At 55.0% G+C, this 19,012-nt stretch overlaps 1 protein-coding gene and 1 long non-coding RNA gene across 6 annotated transcripts in view; both read left to right on the forward strand.

The window, feature by feature from the left end:
- The window catches only part of RPS6KA2 (ribosomal protein S6 kinase A2), a 359,802-nt gene that overhangs the window by 290,819 nt on the left and 49,971 nt on the right, over positions 1-19,012 (forward strand). For all 5 annotated transcript variants that reach the window (XR_007470469.1, XM_049695209.1, XM_033403996.2 and 2 more), the window contains 6 exons: positions 2,457-2,536; positions 5,264-5,370; positions 8,781-8,818; positions 11,143-11,285; positions 15,142-15,212; positions 16,896-16,984. Coding sequence is in view for 4 of the 5 variants with exons in the window: in XM_049695209.1 (XP_049551166.1) it covers positions 2,457-2,536; positions 5,264-5,370; positions 8,781-8,818; positions 11,143-11,285; positions 15,142-15,212; positions 16,896-16,984 (528 nt within the window). In the remaining variant the exon portion in view is untranslated. The remainder of the gene's footprint in view (positions 1-2,456; positions 2,537-5,263; positions 5,371-8,780; positions 8,819-11,142; positions 11,286-15,141; positions 15,213-16,895; positions 16,985-19,012) is intronic.
- LOC125960619 (uncharacterized) lies at positions 5,379-8,764 on the forward strand. The gene is made up of 4 exons (XR_007470474.1): positions 5,379-5,650; positions 5,828-5,862; positions 5,935-5,987; positions 6,040-8,764. It is a non-coding gene; the product is annotated as an uncharacterized LOC125960619 (long non-coding RNA).

The raw sequence follows: 19,012 nt of genomic DNA on the forward strand, positions 1-19,012 counted from the left end.
AAACAATTCCCTACTGTTGAGAGGACCTAGACCAACCCTCCCCCAAATCAGAGGAAATCGGCGTAGATTCCTTGTCTCACCTCCGGCCCTGTCTGGGGTGGAGCTCTCCCCACCCGGGTTCCTGAGCCTCAGATTCTCCTTCTCTGGGGGAGGAAGATGCCCTGTTTTCATCTCGAAAAACCGAATCTGAGGGAGCGAGAGGTTACCCTTAATTAAATCATCATCATGGAGAAAGTGGTTTTAAAAAAAGGTCTGGACCTAGGTGGGGTGAATCTATGACATATTTTTGTGTTGTTTCAGAGTAGAGTGCCTATGACCCCATAGTTTCTTTAGACCAGAGTGGTAACATCTCCTGCACTTTAAGTAAAGACGATATTTTAGGCATTTGAAAGACGGTAGCGCCTCGAGCCTCAGAACGGCCCTGCGGGGTAGGCTATTGTTTCCAGTTTTCAGAAGAGAAAACTGAGACTCAGACGGAATCATTCCGATTTCTGAGGCCACGTATCTGCGACGCCACACAAGGCTTCTTCATTTGCTCTCTGCCTTTTTATCTCCTCGGAGAAGCAGTAAGTGAAACCTTCAAGTTAAAAATAATGAGGTGGTGGCGCCAGAGTCGTGGCAGACCGCATCGCAGCTTTGTGCCCTAACCGAGTAATTAGTGTGGGCGAAGCGCTGGGCAGAGCAAGGACAAATCCCGTACCTGGTTGGCACAGGGGCTCGGGGGCGGGCAGAGTTGTAGGAGACTGTCCGTGACTTTTACCGACGTCGGGAGTGAAGGCACGAACACACGCAAAGCCAGGAGGACAGGGCTCTTTGCTCGTGAACTTCTGAGATTCCTAAGACGACAGTTTAGAAAGTCCTGTTTGGAAAGCACACGGCCTCTCCTTTCAGAAATAATAAGAGCCAACATGGATGTGACCTTGCGGGCAGCCGCGTGGTGACCAGATCCCTCGGGCCACGGGCAAGTGCCCTTAGATCCCAACGGTGGCAGCAGGCTGACCCTTTATCACACGGCCGCCTCAGCGCTGCTGATTCGCTGGTGTCAGATCCGATCCAGGTGTCGTTTCGGTTGGTTTCCCAGGTGTTTTTCTGAAGAAGTTGAGAACTGGGGTCTTGCAGAGATCTTTAAAGGCATCCTCCACGTTACCTCTGTGATTGATCAAAAGATACTTGTCGGGCTTCCCTGGTGGCGTAGTGGTTGAGAGTCTGCCTGCCGATGCAGGGGACACGGGTTCGTGCCCCGGTCCAGGAAGATCCCACGTGCCGCGGAGCAGCTGGGCCCGTGAGCCATGGCCTCTGAGCCTGCGCATCCGGAGCCTGTGCTCCGCAACGGGAGAGGCCACAACAGTGAGAGGTCCGCGTACAGGGAAAAAAAAAAAAAAAAAAAGATACCTGTCCTCTATCTGCCCGTCAAGCCCTAGGACAGGGCATTCATCCACGCTGCAGTTTACACAGTTCTGACAACGGGGTTTCTAGTTATAGGCTTTATGTTTCTAAAACCCCAACATTTATAATGCTTCTGGCGTTGACTTTTAGAAAATGAAAAGTTCCCAAGTGTGTGGGGATGTCAGCACCCCTTCCAGCCATGCTTCCTTTGTGTGTAGAACAGATGCCACGTGCCAGGCCAGCGGGAACGTTGAACTGACCATCCAGTAGCCACGGTGGTTAGTTTCTCTTGAGCCTCACGCGCATGCACCGTCCCCCACTCTGACCAAGGCGTGCCCTTGCTAGTGGCAGGCGGCAGCTGAACCGTGAACTCCGTGCCCATAACTGTGGCCCTCAGGGACCAAACTGAGAGCACACGAGCGCTGCTGCCACCAGGTACAGGTAGCTGGGCCGACCCGTCCCCAGCGCAGCCGTAAAAGAAGGAGCAGATGGTGGATATCCTTGAGCCCTGAGTTGTACCGAACACAACTCCATAGGAAGGGGAGGGGACTCGTCCCAAACGCTCACTACGATCGCCCTGCTCCTTACCAGACACCTGCCAGCAAAGCCAAGTCTCTAAGAAGATAGGTTCTGCCCAAAGCCGCGCGTCAGTAGTGGTGATGAGAGCAGGTGGAACCTACACATACTCTTCTCCATGTGTCTTTCAGTCCCTTTGTGATTAAAAAAAGGCAGGAAGAAGGAGAGAGGGAGGGAAGGAAGGAAGGAAGGAGGCGGGGAAGGGGTGGGGAAGGGGTGGGGAGAGGAGGAGAAATAACCTCCAGACCCTGAGTAAAAGTGAGAGACAGAGCTCATCACCGTCCACTCCCTTCCCCAAGTCCTGCCCTCTCCGCTGTGCGGTCTCCAGCCCGGCCCCAGTCCTGTTTCTGAAATGACCCAGGGTTACAGGCTACACAGGGTTGTTTGCGCCAACGAGAGACGGGCTTTTTGCACTCAGAGCCTGGACCCAGGGGAATGATGTCCACCGCAGGGGACCGTGACGCCCAAATGCTCTCAACTCTCTCCTTCCGCAGCCTTCCAGACGGAGGGAAAACTCTATCTGATTCTGGACTTCCTGCGCGGAGGAGACCTCTTCACCAGGCTCTCCAAAGAGGTACACGGAGTGCAGGCCGTGGGCGAGGGACAGGAGAGCAGGGGGCGGGGTGTGTGTGTGTACGTGCGTGTGTGTGTGGTGTGTGTGCAAGGGAATGTGTGAACGTGCATGTACATGCACGCACGTGTGTGTGGTGGGTGGCGTGTGTATGTGTGTGTGTGTGTGTGTACGTATTTGGTGTGAGGGTATATGGTGTGTGGTGTGTGCGCGTGTTTTAAAGATGTCTCACGAGTCACACAGAGAAGAAATCTGTTGTCCTCGAAAGATCTTAAGAAAACGGACTCTTCCCAAGACCCCCGTGGGGCTCTAGAACCTTCCCTGTGTAGAGCAGATGGAAACTTGATTTATGTTACGTAGGGAAGACTTTATTTCACAACGTTTCACTTTCCACTGTAGGAAGACGCTATTAACACGCTGACCACGCATCCTGGGAGGGGCGTCGGGAGTGTCTAATCAGGGCTTCACCCGTGAGCGCTCCGCGCCCCCCAGGGCTTGTCCTTGACCCCCACTACCTGACTTAGGAGCTTTCCGGGATGTCTTGCAGCGCAACGTGATAGCTCTCTGCCCCCTGCGCACCCTGCTCGAGGCAGTGATAATGCCAGGCTTTTAATCCTGTTGATTCTGTGCAGTTTCCTTTATACGGAAGAGCATGATGAAGGTGACAGCGTGTTGACACGATGCACAGAACAGGTTCCTGGCCCTTCTGACGCAACCTCACCCGGCACCGGGGTTCTTCCTGGGCTGTAACAGGGGGTTCGTGCTGGCCTCCCCCTTTCCTCACTGCCCACTTTTACAGCAGGAGATCCCTCCATCCGAAGTGCTGTCAGTCAAGGTGAAGCGGCAGTGGGCTCCCCGAGACCTCGGGCTGCTCTCCCTCTGTTTCCTGCCGGTCCCTCGGGCAGTGGCACAATGGATGTATTGGACGCTTGGCGATGCAGGTTGAAAGCACGGGCTGGAGGATTCAGATCCAAGTTCTCCAAAGCCCTTTGGGTCAGGTCTCTGGTCCCTTAACCCGCCCCACAGCTGAGCTCACGTTTCCAAAGGTGGCGAATCACTGACCTCGGCCAGTGTCTCATCTGATGCCTAGTGATTTGCTCCCTTCCCACCCCGGCCGAAGGAAGTCAGGCCACTGGGGGTTGGTCTGTCCAGCATCCAGGGTGACACACCTTGTTGTTGGGCTTCTTGACCAAAAAGGCAACACGCAGGGTACCCATAGGACCCTTTATTTCAGAGTAGAAGTGAAGTTGTCCAGCCTGGGCTCAAGAGGGTCTCAGTTCACAGAAACACAGGAAATGAATGATACCCTAACCCTAACCCTATGCGAAAAAGTACTTCCCTTCCGTCCTCTTCACCGAGTCCACTAGACAGCATCCTTGTGTGTGTCGGTCTCCGTACTGACTGCCTTCAAGAACTCACATCCATGGGTGTTTCATTCCCACAGAGAAACCCTTTGTCATTTGCACTTGGAGGCCACGCAGATCTGTGCCCTAAGAGCGGCCAAGGAGAGTCATACGGCCGCCCCTGAGCACTGAGCTGTAGATGTGCCTGTGTGGTTATGGACAGAGATGGAGAAGGTCGGGCCAAAGAGAATTCGACAGCCAGCAGGATCTCCTACGGGGAAATCCTTCTCACAGGGAAGCGCACTGAGTATGCTGACCAATGTAGAAAAGAAATACCCAACCAGGAAAGGTGCCGGCCGAGCGTGGAAGGCAGAACAGGAGATTCCAGAGGCCAGAGGGGCAACGAGGGTTGGTGGTACCCAAATGTCATCCAGGACTTGGGGTGCACGTCCTCCCCACTGGGAGGCATCCCTTTTGTGAAATGGATGTGCCCCGCCGTCATTAGCCTGATGTAGTCACGGTTCAATCCCCCAAATTGCCCTTATCCTGAGCTTTCCAGGCAACCTTCTGATCATGTATTGATTTTTCACGCACCTGCCTTCAGAGGGAACTCAGTCACGACAGGGGCTTCTAGTCTCTGTGACATTCGTTTCTCATGGTGCGGGTAAAGAATGGTTTCTGGTACCATCTGGCTTGCTGGTAAGGTGACTACCAAATTACATGCGGTTCTCACAGCCGCAGGGACAGGGAAACAGTAGGAGACAATGACCTTGAGGTGTGCTGGGCGCCATGGCCTCGTGTGTGTTTTAGCTAGACCAGCGTCCCTCTCCCACCAGCCTCTCCGGCAAGGGGCGCCCACCGATGCTCCACGGGCGGGTCGTATTTGGTGGGACTCGTCCCGCTTTGGGGAGACGGCAGTTCCTAGTTTGCATAAACCCAAAAGGGGGGAAGAGGTGAACTTGAAGGGAGGAGGGATGAAATTTGAGACATATTTTCAGTAAATCCTTCAGGCCTGTTTGTAATCAGACCTTCACAGTGTGGTTTAGTTTTTTGTATTAAAGTGTTACATTAGAAGCACACATATTAAAACATAAACCCAGAAACACACTCCAGAGCTGCATGGTTTGTGGGGCAGGAAAGGTCGGGGGAGGAAACTCTGCCCGGGGCTCCGCCCACAAGGCCCAGCGGCTGTGTGAGGAGCGCCCCCTCCCCTTCACTGGTCCTAAAACTTTGCTGAGAACTCATGTTTCCACTGTAGGAGTTGGAGGAGCCTTGTCTGGGGGCCGCGGTCTGCAGAGCGGAGCGGAGTCTTCGTGGGGCTGAGTGCCTCTGTCTTTAAAGCCAGCAGCCACAGAGCAGGCTGAAGTCTTGTTCTCTCTCCTGCCAGGTGATGTTCACGGAGGAGGATGTCAAGTTCTACCTGGCTGAGCTGGCCTTGGCTCTAGACCACCTGCACAGCCTGGGCATCATCTACAGAGACCTGAAGCCAGAAAAGTGAGTGAGGACAAGGCAGGGCAGGGCCCTCTTGCTGCCCACGTCGCCTTGTCCCTGTACTTAATTCCCCAGGGAGGGCATAGCCTGGGGACATTCCGGTGCTAGCGCCCCACAGGCAGGGATTCCACCTGCCCGCCCCTGGAAAGGTGCCCAGACATAGGTGTGGCTTGTGCTGGTTTGTGTGGGATGGTCCCAGCCCATTCTCACCTGACCCTCGTAACACCCTCCAAGGGAGGCAGGGCCGGGCCTGCATCCCTGTGGTCCAGGGGAGGCTGGGCAGGTAGTGGAGGCTGCTCAGGTAGAGGAGGCTGGGCAGGTGGAGAGGCTGGGCAGGTGGAGGAGGCTGGGCAGATGGGAAGGCTGGGCAGGTAGAGGAGACTGGGCAGGTAGAGGAGGCTGGGCAGGTGGAGGAGGCTGGGCAGGTGGAGAGGCTGGGCAGGTAGAGGAGGCTGGGCAGGTAGTGGAGGCTGGGCAGGTGGAGAGGCTGGGCAGGTAGAGGAGGCTGGGCAGGTAGTGGAGGCTGGGCAGGTAGAGGAGGCTGGGCAGGTAGAGGAGGCTGGGCAGGTAGAGGAGGCTGGGCAGGTGGAGAGGCTGGGCAGGTAGAGGAGGCTGAGCAGGTAGAGGAGGCTGGGCAGGTGGAGAGGCTGGGCAGGTGGAGAGGCTGGGCAGGTAGAGGAGGCTGGGCAGGTAGGCAGCCCACCATTCCTCCTCCCACAGCCCCTGCCCTCCCTCCTTAGGTGGGACCCATCCTGCACTGGGAATGTCTCACACGCCACCCCCTCACTAGTGTGTGTCTTCTGTGCCGGTCTCTTCCCCATCTCCACCTCCACCTTGGAAAGCCCTTTCAGCTGTCTCGACAGGCCCATTTCTAGGTGACGAGTCAGATGAGCCTTTCTGAGTTTTTCTAAAAGACAGTGGCACCAGATTCCCAGCCCAAATTCCAATAAGATTTGTGTGTCTTTGGCAATGATCATCTGTAATACTATTTCTAGGATATTTTGCTAATCCAGTCTAAATCTTTTTTTAAAGTCCCTCCAGATAATAATGTTCTTACTTCAGGTTCTTTTCCTGCTGTTTTCTGTGTAGAGCTGCACAGACTAGGAGGATCCACTTGAAAAGGAAGGATCTAGCGGATGCTGTTTTAAGTTCATTTGGTTGACCTGACAGTGGTCCCTGCCGCGAAGTTGATGATTTTCTCCCTCTGGCCTGTGACGTGGTTGATAACGGCCCCCTGTCCCCCTATAGACTGAGGTCCATGCCTGTCCCTGGATATGTGGGGCCTGGTGGGACCCCAAGGCTTGGAGCACAAGGCAGCCCAGGCCCTGAGGGCACAGGAAGTAGATCCCAGCCCTTGTTCCTGGTCCCTTCTTCACCTGCAGGGAACTGAGAAAAATGCAAACTCTGCTCTGAGAAGTGGCAGTCGTTTAAGGGAAACGCCTGGGTTTGCCTAGAGACCAGGAACGTTGTGTATGTCCCTGATGCAAAGCGTATTTGCCTGTGACCAGAGGGAAGTGCTCCCCACGCACGGCATCAGCCTAACCACCAGCTGGGTACAGCCTCACTGGCTGCACGTGTAAATGATGTTTAAATAACCGTGAAAGGCTCTCTCCTGAGTATCCCCGTAAGAGCCGTGTCCTGCAAACTCAGCCTCGCCTTCGGAAAACAGGCACTGAGGCCGCTGTCACAGCCAGCTCTGCCGACCTGCTCCCCTCCGCTGTGAGCTCTGCCCCATGAAGGCAGCACCCCGATTCTCCCTCTAGTTAAAGGTCAAAGGGATCTTTATAGCTAAAAATAGTAATATGGAATTGCAGGATTGAAGAGAAAGGATTTTGTTTCCATTAGAATTAGTAGGGAGTTAATCATGAAAGTTGCTCACTTCTGGGCAAAGATTAAGTATAACTGAAAAGCAAAGATAAGAACATTCGCTTCTTTCATTATAAATTGTCATCTTAATTATACACTGTGACTTTTCCCTTCCCATTTCCATAAAACAGTAGGTATGATTTTTATTCCCATGGCAGCGTTTTAAAAATTGTGGTAAGATAAACATGACATAAAATTTACCACCTTGACTATTTTCAAGTGCACAGTTCAGTCGTGTTAAGAGCATTCACACCATCTGTGCGATCGTCTCCACCATCCATCTTCCAGACTTCTTTCATCCTGCAAAACTGACGCCCTGTCCCCATGATACCCCACCGCCCTCCCCCAGCCCCCGGCACCCTCCCTTCTGTTTTCTGTCTCTGTGGATCTCGCTGCTCCGGGGACCACACGTAAGTGGCAAAATGGACACCCTGTCCCCATGATACCCCACCGCCCTCCCCCAGCCCCTGGCACCCTCCCTTCTGTTGTCTGTCTCTGTGGATCTCGCTGCTCCGGGGACCGCACGTAAGGGGGGTCACACAGTATTTGTCCTTTTGTGGCTGGCTTATTGCCCTCGGCGTGATGTCCTCGAGGTCCATCCATGTGGTAGCCTGTGTCAGAACTTCCTTCCTTTCCCACATGTTTAACGTACCACATACTAATCCTCACAGCCCACGTCCTGGTCTCTTTAGATCTGGGCTGGTGCCTCCCAGGAGCTGGTGGAACAGAGTTTAATTACAGCAAAGAAAGAAACAGGGCAAGCCAGGAGCCCTGGGGGCCTGTGGGCTGATGGGCTGGAGAAGGGCCTCGTGGAAGGCTCGCCTGCGTCCATCCCCTCAGACGTTCCCTCCGCCCTCCGTGGGCGTCAGCCTCGCCGTACTGCAGAGAGCTGGGAGGAACAGGACAGCGCTCCCCGTGGGGCATCTGGACGTCAGATGCCGGCATACTGAGAGCTTGGTCCAGGGCACCAGGAGGGGCCCCTTGGGACCGGCTCCCACAACATGGCTCCCGGGGGCTGAGGCCTGAGGTGTCACAGACTCCCCCGGAGGTCGCAGTGGTTCCCAGGGTCAGGCGGGGCTCGTGGAGGGGTCTGGCCAGAAGAGCGGGCTCTAGCCGTCGAGGGCCCGCCTGGGTTCAGGAAGTCCCCTCTGAGCAGCTCTGCGTCTGCACAAGCCAGGGCACTTGCGGACGCTCTCAGGCCCATTCATGCAGGACAGACAGCCTGGGGGGCCCCCAGACCTTCCCCTGGGCTTGAGAGGGTCTCACACCTGCAGTCCCCATGTGAGCCTGCTGAGCCAGGCACAAGAACATGGGGGTGCCCTTTGCCCCCCACACACCGCGGATGTGCCTGTGCTCCTGACCCAGCAGAAGCTGCCGACTAGGAAGCAGTGGTCTAAAGGCCACGTCTGCGAACAGCAGGTGACCTGCCGCCCCCCAGCCAGCGTGGAGAGTGCTGCCCAAGGGCCTGGGCGGCTCCCCTGGGGTCTCCGTGCCCTTCCGTGTGTCTCTTCTCTTTTAAAGCATCTGTTTCCCCTCCTTTCTTTCAGCATCCTCCTGGACGAAGAGGGACATATTAAGATCACAGGTTTGTAAAATTCCACCCGCCACCGAGCGGTGACGTCACCCCGGCGCCCCTGGTACCTGGGGGCCGACCCAGAGCTCAAGCCCTCTCTCTCATCACACCAGCGTGTGCACACAGGGCTGCCTTCCCCGTGGCCGTGGCTTAGTTCTGTTGGTGTGTGTCTTCCCGGGGACGCTCATGCTTCCCAGGTCGGCCCTCCTTCCTTCTCTCCCTCTGACTTAAGACCCTTCTAGCGCCTTTCCTGCTGACTCTCAGCGTCACTGGATGTTTCGTTCAAGAATTTCATCTTAGCATGTCTGCGGGGCCGATCTCCCCACTGAAACCTCAGACCCCTCCCACTGCCGTCGGTTCAGCCAGAATGAGCACCGCCCCCCCTTGTTCTGTGACACCCGCTTGTGCTAGTTTCCTCTTGCTGTGTCACAATTACCAACCTCAGTGGCTCAAAACAGCATCAGCTCATCATCTTAACAGCCCTGGCGGCCACAAGTCCAAAACAGGTCTCACAGGGCTAAGATCAAAAGGGGTGCACTCCTTTGTGGAGGCCCTAGGGGAGGATGGTCCTGTCGCCTCTCCGGCTGCCCACTTCCCTGGGCTCACGGCCCCATCCTTCTCCTTCAGAGCCAGGGGGCAGCACCCCAGTCTCTCTCTGACTATGGCCTCTGCCCCCAAGTCCACGTAAGGACCTTGTACTTACTGTGCGTCGTCCTGGCGCCCCAGGATAACCTCCCTTCTCGAGATACAGCAGGGCCCCCTCTGCCAGGTAAGGTGACCTATTCATAGGTTCCAGGGTTGGGGCGTGGACGTCTCTGGGGGCCATTCCGCTGGCCCCCCGCTGGCCGGGTCCTGGCCTGGTCTCCACTCACACCCGCTCCCCGTGTCCACCAGCGAGCTGTCCCTGCGCAAATGCTCCCCCCTCGCCTCCAGGGGCAGCTGTCTCTGCTTAGGCGGGACACCTGCTCTACCCCTGTTCTGTCTTCAGAGCCTCCTGTCCTCTGCTTCTCAGCCCCACGCCATGTGGTCTCCCTGCTGCCTGTTCCCTTCTCTGGGCTGGTTCACCCCGTTCTTGATGGACCCCCAGTCCCAGCAGAGTGCACAGAGCGATTGACAGTTACTGCTCGTTCATGTCAGACAGTGAGACTTCTTAAATTTCTCATGAATTACGCACAAGAGCACGGCACTCACCTGACAGACCCTTTAGACGGCGACCTCCTGCCAGGGGCCGCACAGGTCCAAGGGCGTCCGCAGTGTCTGCTGGTGGGACCTGCCCCCGCAATGAGTCCAGTTTGACCTGCTGGGGCCTTCTGTGCCTTCCCACGTGTAGAACAGCAGAAGAAATTAACCCTTAACAAGCTGAGAAAGTAAACCTGACTTGACTTCTACAACTGGTTAAGACAGTTCAAAAGTGCCCGCGTGGCATTTTGTGGAGACTGAAGGTTCTGCTAGTACCTGACCGGTTTTCTCTGCTGAGTGAGGAGCTGCACGTGTATTATATAGATCTCACGTGTACGGAGGTAGCTGGAATAAGTATGAGCTGCCACGTTAAATTTATGTGTCATATTACAGAGGTTTGGCTTCCTCTGTTTAGTCATTGTGGTCAAACAAGCCCCGAGACTCTGATGTGCTGAGTGCGTCACCTCGGTAGTGAGGGAGCAGCCCCATGGGGGCGCTGGGGACTCTCACCTAGCCGTGAGCTCGCTTGGTCCTCACGCGGCCCCAGGAAGAAGGGATGTCAACCTTAAACTCACAGACGGCGAACGTGGAGGGCTCTGTGATCCTAGAACCAGCGTGTTCACTGCGTCCTTCATCCACTGGGTGCAGTAACACGGGCACTGGAGGATGACGGCCTTGGCGGAAGGTTTTATGGACAAGGTCCAGGGGAGGATACCCCATGGCAAATGCTCTGAAGCCCCGCCCACCTTGTCTGCCTTCCCCTTCGTGCCTCACCAGCCGGGGACCTCCTTCCCGAGTGGCCTCCTGCTCGTAACCCTTTTCCCGCCCTTTCCTTCAGAACGAGCGCCGTCTTCCTGCCCCTCCTTCGGAGTAGCCCTGCAGGCGTCTCCGCTGGGGCCGCTGAGGTCCAGGGTGGCCTGCTAAAAACAGGCTCCCGGGGAATTGGTGTCAGGCGTCAGGAATGCAGTTTCTAGGCGCCCTCGGGGGCACTCCTGAATGTGTGGGTCCCTATAGAAGCTGACCCGGAGGTATCGGGTTTGGTTCAGCTTCTGTGGGCAGCCTGGCCCCAAGAGGACAGCGGTGGGAGGGGGGCCGGCGGGCAGCAGGGCTCCAGGTGCCGCCCGGAGACTGAGCACTGTGTGCTCTTTCTCTTTTAGACTTCGGGCTGAGTAAGGAGGCCATCGACCACGACAAGAGAGCCTATTCGTTCTGCGGGACGATTGAGTACATGGCGCCCGAGGTGGTGAACCGGCGGGGCCACACGCAGAGCGCAGACTGGTGGTCCTTTGGCGTGCTCATGGTATGGCGTGCTCGTGGTACGGTGTGGCGTGCTCGTGGTATGGTGTGGCGTGCTCCTGGTATGTATGGCATGCTCGTGTCATGGTGTGCTAATGGTATGGTATGCTTGGGATATGATGTGCTCATGGTAATATGTGCTTATGGCTTGACGTGCTTGTGGCGTGGCATCTGCGGTCCCCAAGGTGCCCGCGTGGCTGTCCCCTGAGCGCCCGCCCACTCCTGGGGTTCAGAGGTCCAGGAGTGACCCGAGGAAAACAGTGCCCGTTGTGTGACTCAGGACAAGGGGGGCCACCAATTCCTGACCCTAGCATTTCCTGGCAGCCTCCTCTCTGTCCCCCCTCCAGACTCCCACCATCAGGAAACAGAGCTGGGATTCAAGTTAGGATGCAAATGTGTTAAGAGTCAAACCTTTATCCTTAACGCTCTTACGGGTTTAGCAGGAGGATTTGAAGGGATGCAGCTATCTCCAGATTAAACATATTTTTCTTATTTCAAACACAGAATCCCTCCACTTAGTCATCAAAATCACCATGAACCAAAATACACGTAGAGTGAAGCATTTTTACATCTGCATCTAGAAACTTGGATTTTCTTTGGGTCACGTGTTCGCAGACAGAGCGTGCAGCAAACGCCAGGGCGGTCTGTAGTCACAACAGAAGCGGGCTTGGCTGCCGTCCCCCCGCCTCACGCGGTCCTTCCTCTCCTCCCTTCCCCCTCCCCCCACCCATCCCCGCAGCCGGGCCCGCCGGGCCCGGGCCCTCGGCGTGGGCCAGACTTCCGAGGCTGTGAGTCTCACACTGACTGGATGGGAGGAGCACCGTGGCATTCCCGGCTTGTCAGCCCCCTCCTTGTGCATTCCACAAACGAGGAAACTGAGGCGCGCCGCTCGGCCAGCACTGGCAGAGCCTCCTTCCCACACGCATGCCTCTCGCCCCGGGACCTCTGGGCTGGGTCCTGCTCACGGTGCAGGGCATCAGCTGGGTGCCCCTAGGCTGGTACCCAGGAGGCCACGCTCAGTCTCTCGGTTCTGGTCCCCGGCCCCGTGGGCTCGGAAGCGCTGGCTGTGTTGGATTTGTCGGCACGGACGGCTGGCCCTTGTCTGTGGGGGGCAGACACGTCAAACCAGCTCGGGAGGCAGTTCCCACGGCTCCGGCCGGGATGCCAGCTCACGGGCGTACAGCAGGTGACGTCACACCACGCGGGGCGGTGCCCCCGTCTCCAGGGTCAGTGCGTTCCCCCCCCGTCAGCCACCTACGAGGGAAGTCAGGCTGTAATGAGAAGACTGCTCCCAAGACAGAATCACAACAAATTAAGCACATTAATACAGGCAAGTGACGGGCCCAGGCTCGCGACCTGACAAGGGCTCCGTGAGCGTCAGCTGCCAGGGCGCTGGTGGCGCTTGCCGTGTTCGTGGTTATACAGACCTTGAATAGCCTCTGCTGGGGTGCAGTCCGTCTCCACGCCAGAAGCCACGGGGACGTCCCGCTCTGCTTACCTTCCCACCGATCACCTCTCTTTAGACATGTTGGTGACACCTTCAGGGTAGCCTCTTCCTCTGCAGGGTAACTTTGCATCCTCGGCTCTGCTCCTGTCCACGTGGGTGCTTCCCCGTTACCCTGTCTGGAGGGTGTGTAGTGGGGGGCGGGCACGGGGGCCTCGGCACCCTCGCTGCGGATTTTACTGGAAGTTTGATGTTGTCTTCCCGACACCGGCTCCCAGGTCCGAGGTTACAGCTCTGCGTCTTCGGGAGTGATTCCAATTCTTAAGTCCGCATCCGCCTGAGAAGCACGTTCCTCTGGAGGGTGGGGTGGGCTCCCAGAGGGAGACCACAGGCTTCATCCTGTCCCTGGATCCCAGGGATACTCGCGAAGCCCTTAAAGATGTAGGCTGGGGGCTTCCCTGGTGGCGCAGTGGTTGGGAGTCCGCCTGCCGATGCAGGGGACACGGGTTCGTGCCCCGGTCCGGGGAGATCCCACATGTCGCGGAGGGGCTGGGCCCGTGAGCCATGGCCACTGAGCCTGCGCGTCCAGAGCCTGTGCTCCGCAACGGGAGAGGCCACACAGCGGTGAGAGGCCCGCGTACCACAAAAAAAAAAAAAAAAAAAAAAAAAGATGTAGGCTGGGCTCACGAGTGACCATACAGCAGTTCTCCAGGGAACCCTTGCCCGATGCTCTGAAGTCATAGAATGCCACGTGTGTCTCTGTGGAAATGATATTTAAAAGAGCAGGAGGCCGGCCCGAGCCTGGAGAGGACTGTCTTACTGGCCAGCACAGCAGAGAAAACTGCAGCTAAAACCACACACACATCAAAGCCACCTGGAGTTAGTTTTGTGAGGTTTCTGGGGGAGAGGGGAATGGGAATATGCCATCCCCCTCATCTGTTTCTAGATATATTAATAAAATCTGTCCCATAAATATAAAATATGCCTTTCATACTTTTTTCTGGTCAAAATCATTGCATGTTAAAGAAATAAATGGAGAGGCTGAAAGGAAATAAAAGGGGCAGTGAGGACATAAAAAGAAAGATGGAAAGAAAAACAACAGAGAGAAGAGAAGTCAAAGCGAAGGAGAGGCTTCCCTGGTGGTGCAGTGGTTGAGAGTCCGCCTGCCGATGCAGGGGACACGGGTTCGTGCCCCGGTCCGGGAGGGTCCCACATGCCGCGGAGCGGCTAGGCCCGTGAGCCATGGCCGCTGAACCTGCGCATCTGGAGCCTGTGCTCCCCAACGAGAGAGACCACAGCAGTGACAGGCCCGCGTACCGCAAAAAACAAACCAAAAAAAGGTAGCGAAGGAGGAGGGACAAGAAAGGGAGGAGGAAAGTGACCTGCTCTGAGCTGATGCCCCCAGTCAGGCTTCTTCCCACTTGTTTCCTCCACGTCTTCCCAGGCTCCCCACACTCACTTCTGGAACCTCCTCTGGTTCCCCAGCTGTTGATGGCTGGTGCTTTGCTGTGACGCTCTTACGGGCCCTGTCATCTTGTGTTGCGAACACGCGTCTCTGTGAGGGTCTCCCGGGCACAGGGCATGACCTTCACGCATCCCTAGCTCAGGTGGCGGTGCCCGTGCCCAGGAAGCTCTGTGCCCCGAGGGTCCACAGGCAGTGAGAGCAGAGCGGGCCTGGGCTCCCCGGGTCCCTGCACCTCCTGCCCCCATGAGACGGGAAATGCCCCTGGACTTTGGAGAAGGTGACCGGAGAGGTTGGCCCCTCGCCTCTTCCAGGAGAGGCCCAGCCTCTGCTGTCCGCCACGGTCCACATGCCAGGAACGGTCCCGCCGCCTTGCTCTCGGGCACAGGACATTCCTCCCTGAATTGCTCACTCCTTTGACAGACTCGTCCCCTCCACTTTCGGTGTCTCGTAACAGCTGGGGAGGTGGGTCACAGCAGCCTGAAGGAGGAGGGTCGTCACGGTGATGAGTCTGCAGGGCAGTCAGGGTCCGCAGAGCACCCTCCCATTCGACCTGGACCCGGAGCACTCTCTCCCCACCCCTGTCCTCCCCTCCTCGCTCAGCCCCTCCATGGCACCCTCCAGAGAAGGACGGGTCCTCAGTCGACCCCGTGGAAGGTGTGTGGCCATGGCTGCAGGTCCCCATCCCCCTCTCCATGGCGCTGAGCACCTTCTCACGGCCGTGGAGCTGAGCGTTTACTGTGCCCATCATCCATCCGTCTCCCCGCTGAATGCCAAGGTCCACAATGCAGTTCTGTTCGCTGCTGTACACCAAGCATGTAGGCCAGCGCCTGCACTTAACTGACCACATTTTGAATGGGTGCGTGCACTTGGGCTGCATTTTGCCTGTCTGGGTCTCACCACTGTGAAGTTCGTGGGTTCTGAACGCTTGCTTCTGTTCTTGTTGGTCTGCAGTTCGAGATGCTCACGGGGTCACTGCCATTCCAGGGGAAGGACAGGAAGGAGACCATGGCCCTCATCCTCAAGTGAGTACAACACCCACCTTGGGACCCACCCCAGTACGCGTTAGCGCCTTCTGATATCGAGAGCTTCGGTCTTCAAAAGCGGGACTGTTCAGTGGGCAGTAACGGTAAAGAGCATTCGTGGCATTTTCATGTCAGTGGGTGAAGCCAGTGGCATCTCTCAGTGATTCTGATGAAATCTCCTACCAAAGATAAAGTTTTCCATCAGTAAAAATCATCTAAGTTGTCCAACGGCAAGGTCTTTAGACATGATGGTTGGTGACCTTCAAAAGTGCAGGCTCAGGGGGCAGAGGGCCACAGGGGCTCCTGAGAGAGCCTTCCCTTCTCTGCCTGTTGACCCGTTCGTGCACGTGCCTGAGCTCTCCTGCCTGACATCAGCAGGAAATATACGGCCCGAGTCACTGAGTATGAACATAATTTTCTCCTTAATTCTCATGAAGAATCTTTTAACACAAGAATGGGTTTTGCTCTTAGAACCCTAGAAAGAAGTCTAAACCCAGAGCCAGTCTTGCCGTAATAGCTTTTAAAAAACAAACAAAAGAAAAAACAAATAAAAAAAACACATCATTTTATTTTTTTGGCCGTGCTGCGCAGTATGCAGGATTTTAGTTCCCTGAGCAGGGATCGAACCCATGCCACCTGCAGTGGAAGCGCAGAGCCCTAACCACTGGACCGCCAGGGAAGTCCCTTGCTGTAACATCTTCATCAGAGCAGGCTTCCTCTGAGCGAGATGTCAGAGGGCAAGCCCTGGGAGAGAGAAGCTGACGGAGGGCGGACGGGGTGAGGAAGTGGCCCTGGAATCAGGCAGGCGCCAAGTTACTGTCCCCCTGCTCAGTGAGAGGCTGGGCCCACCGCACCTGCAGGAGAATCCACGAAGGTGCCTGGCCTCACGACCAGCTCTCTCAAACTCTGCCTGCAGGTGGACACGCCACGCTTGTAGAACCAGGAGGCACCTGCAAAGCTTACGGTTTTGTAGATACATCATTATATAAATAGAAGGAGAGCAGTTCATGGAAGACACCCCGTAGAGAGGATGTAAACGATGTTTCCCTGTATCACGTGACCTTACACTGTGGATGACATGCGTAACTACAGTCTACTCTGGTCTTTTTTGTTTTTTGTTTTTGATGGCCTCTGTTCCTTTTAATTTTAAGAGGGAACAAGACCTTTTTTTCTAAAGCAAGAATAATTCCCGCCAGCAAATCCCAGGTGTGAACTTGTAACCTGTCGTTGGGAGTGACAGCATTTCTGAAGGGGCAGCCGCAAACTGTGGACACATGGTTCCCAAAGCGAGGTGCTGCAAGGCCCTCCTTTCCCAGGTGTTGCCGCAGACCACACCAGAGGCAGAGGAGAGAATCCAGCTGTGCCCTCAAGCCAAGAGGAGGGTCCTAAAATGTCAACCATGCTGGCATCTCTCCAAAGCCTTTTTTGTTGTTGTCTTGGAAACCATAGTGAATTTCCATTTAAAATGTTCTGTATGTTCGTGGGATCATGCTTGTTTATTTTTAGCGGCCTTGTTATTTTTAGTGAATCATTATGTGGCTGTTGTAAACAGCTGCTCTGGGTCACGTGGATGTGATTGGGTTTGTCTGTGAACGCTGACTGCAGAGCCGCAGAGCCCTGAAGAAAGCCCTGCTCCCTTTGGGGCTCATCCTTCTTACCCGAAAATACGACTGTGCTTTTCAGAGCCAAGCTGGGCATGCCGCAGTTCCTCAGCGTGGAGGCTCAGAGTCTTCTGAGAGCCCTCTTCAAACGGAACCCCTGCAACCGGCTGGGTAAGACTCGCTGAGCCCCCGGGCCCGCCCCGGGCCGCCCACATGCTCACACTCTGCTCTGGTCTGGCCCCGCATTTCACCACGTTCTCTGACAGCAAAAGGCCCTGACGCAGTGGGGGAAGTTCTGTCACGTGTTGTCCGAGCTCTGAGGATTTCAAAAACACACGGTCGCTGCCCAAGTATTGTGCTAACAGTCACCGTTTTTACACAGAATGGTGGTACTTTAGAACTCCGTAAACTAAAGACAACCCTGGAAAAGCCACCCCATCTAATTTGTCTTTGAATGTTACAGAGAGATCATAATGGTTTGCCCAGTTCTGATCTGCATCATGAATTAATTGATTACTTTTCGTTAATGTCTCCATCAGTTCAAGAGAGACACTGAAATGATCTCTGCTAGTCTAAGGCCAACTTGTCGTGCAGCTCAGCAGATCTTAACCCGATTTAGAACACACCTGCCTCAGAATCCGGTTTGCAGAGCTGTGAAACATCAAAGTGCACGTAAACATCTTTGCACATCACTTCTGCCCCTGTCTGAACCCCTGAGCCTGCCCAGTCTAGCGCCCCGCCCCAGTCTGGTATCATCAATCTTTTAATGTTTGATCCCAACAATTAACTTTGGGTTAATTACCCCTTTATTTTGATTCTGTGACTCCTTCCTGGTGCTCTGCCCCCATCCAGCGTAGACACGGGCTCTCCGTACAGCACTGAGAGGCCAGGGGCGCTGGGCAAGGCAGGCACACGGCCTCTCACATTCCTCTGCCGACTGGTTCTTTCACAAGCCAGGTAAATAAGTCATTTCTCTTCCTGAGCCTCTGGTTCCTCTCGGGATGACAATGATCCACATGGAATTCTGCACTAATAAAATTACTATCTCATTCAGATCCTCACAAAACTACAAAGTAGATAAAAGGAGAAATGTTAGATTCACTTACGAAAAGAGGTATATCCCTAAGAATTGCTTTTAGCTGCAAAGTAAAGAACTCTTAAATAATTTAAAATTATTTAACCCGGCTAATTTAATGTTTCAAACTGCAGTTTATTCTTCTCACATTACAAGCCGTGTTGCAGTAGAGGGTTGTAAGCGTTGGCTGGGCAGCTGAACTATTGCTCTCAAAAGCCCAGATAGGTCTGTCTTCTTCGTTTACCATCCTCAGTGTATTGCCTTTTCATCCTCACACATGGTGCCTTACGATCACAAAACAGCTGCTGCAGCTCCAGGCATCACATTCATGTTGAAGGGAGCACGAGGTGGCTCCTGACCAGAGCCTCCCAGCTCTGTGGGCACAGGGTCCCACGTGTGCCCCCCACGCCCCCGGGATCCCGGGGCCCCCCTCACCTCATCATGCATCCTAGGAAACCGGCCCCATCATAACTCATCTTCTGGTCCCTGTGGTTGACGGACTGTGCAGGTCTGGGGCACCACGTCCCTCTGGTGTTTCAGAAATGCCTGCTTTTTAGGCAACTGGGGGAATACTGGGGCTCCGTACTGACGGTCTCAGGCTGACCGTCCACCTTTGGGAGGTAACTAATTAAAAACAGTCCCCCCCCAGTTTGACTGACTCTCTGATGGGAGTGATGGAGAATGGCTCGGTGTTTCGTGTAAAATAGGATATGGGGGTCTCTCGCCCTCCGCCCTCCTTTTCTCTCCAAGTTTCAACCCTCACCCTCCCTCGAACTATCTTTAGCTCACAACTTGATTCTTTTTTACTTTAATTTGAGCTGAGGATATAATTCTTCTCCCTTCGCCTGTAGCGAACTCCCTGAAATTTCACTGTAATTGGATTTAATGAATTGTGTGAAAATCTCAACTTGTTTTCATTTTATATGGAATTTTCTTTCTGTGGAAAAATTGGACAAAAGGTATCAAGATTTAGAAAAACACAAGAAAGATAATACATAAAATCGCAGTCTTGAGGAATAAAATGGTGTATTTATCAGACCCAAGCATGAGGTGAGGGTTTCAGTTTTTACCTAAAGACCTCCCTATGTCGTAAAGCGGCTACAGCCAGAGCAATTTTTTTCTTG

This window comes from Orcinus orca, chromosome 12 (assembly GCF_937001465.1).
Source record: "Orcinus orca chromosome 12, mOrcOrc1.1, whole genome shotgun sequence".
NCBI lineage: Eukaryota > Metazoa > Chordata > Mammalia > Artiodactyla > Delphinidae > Orcinus > Orcinus orca.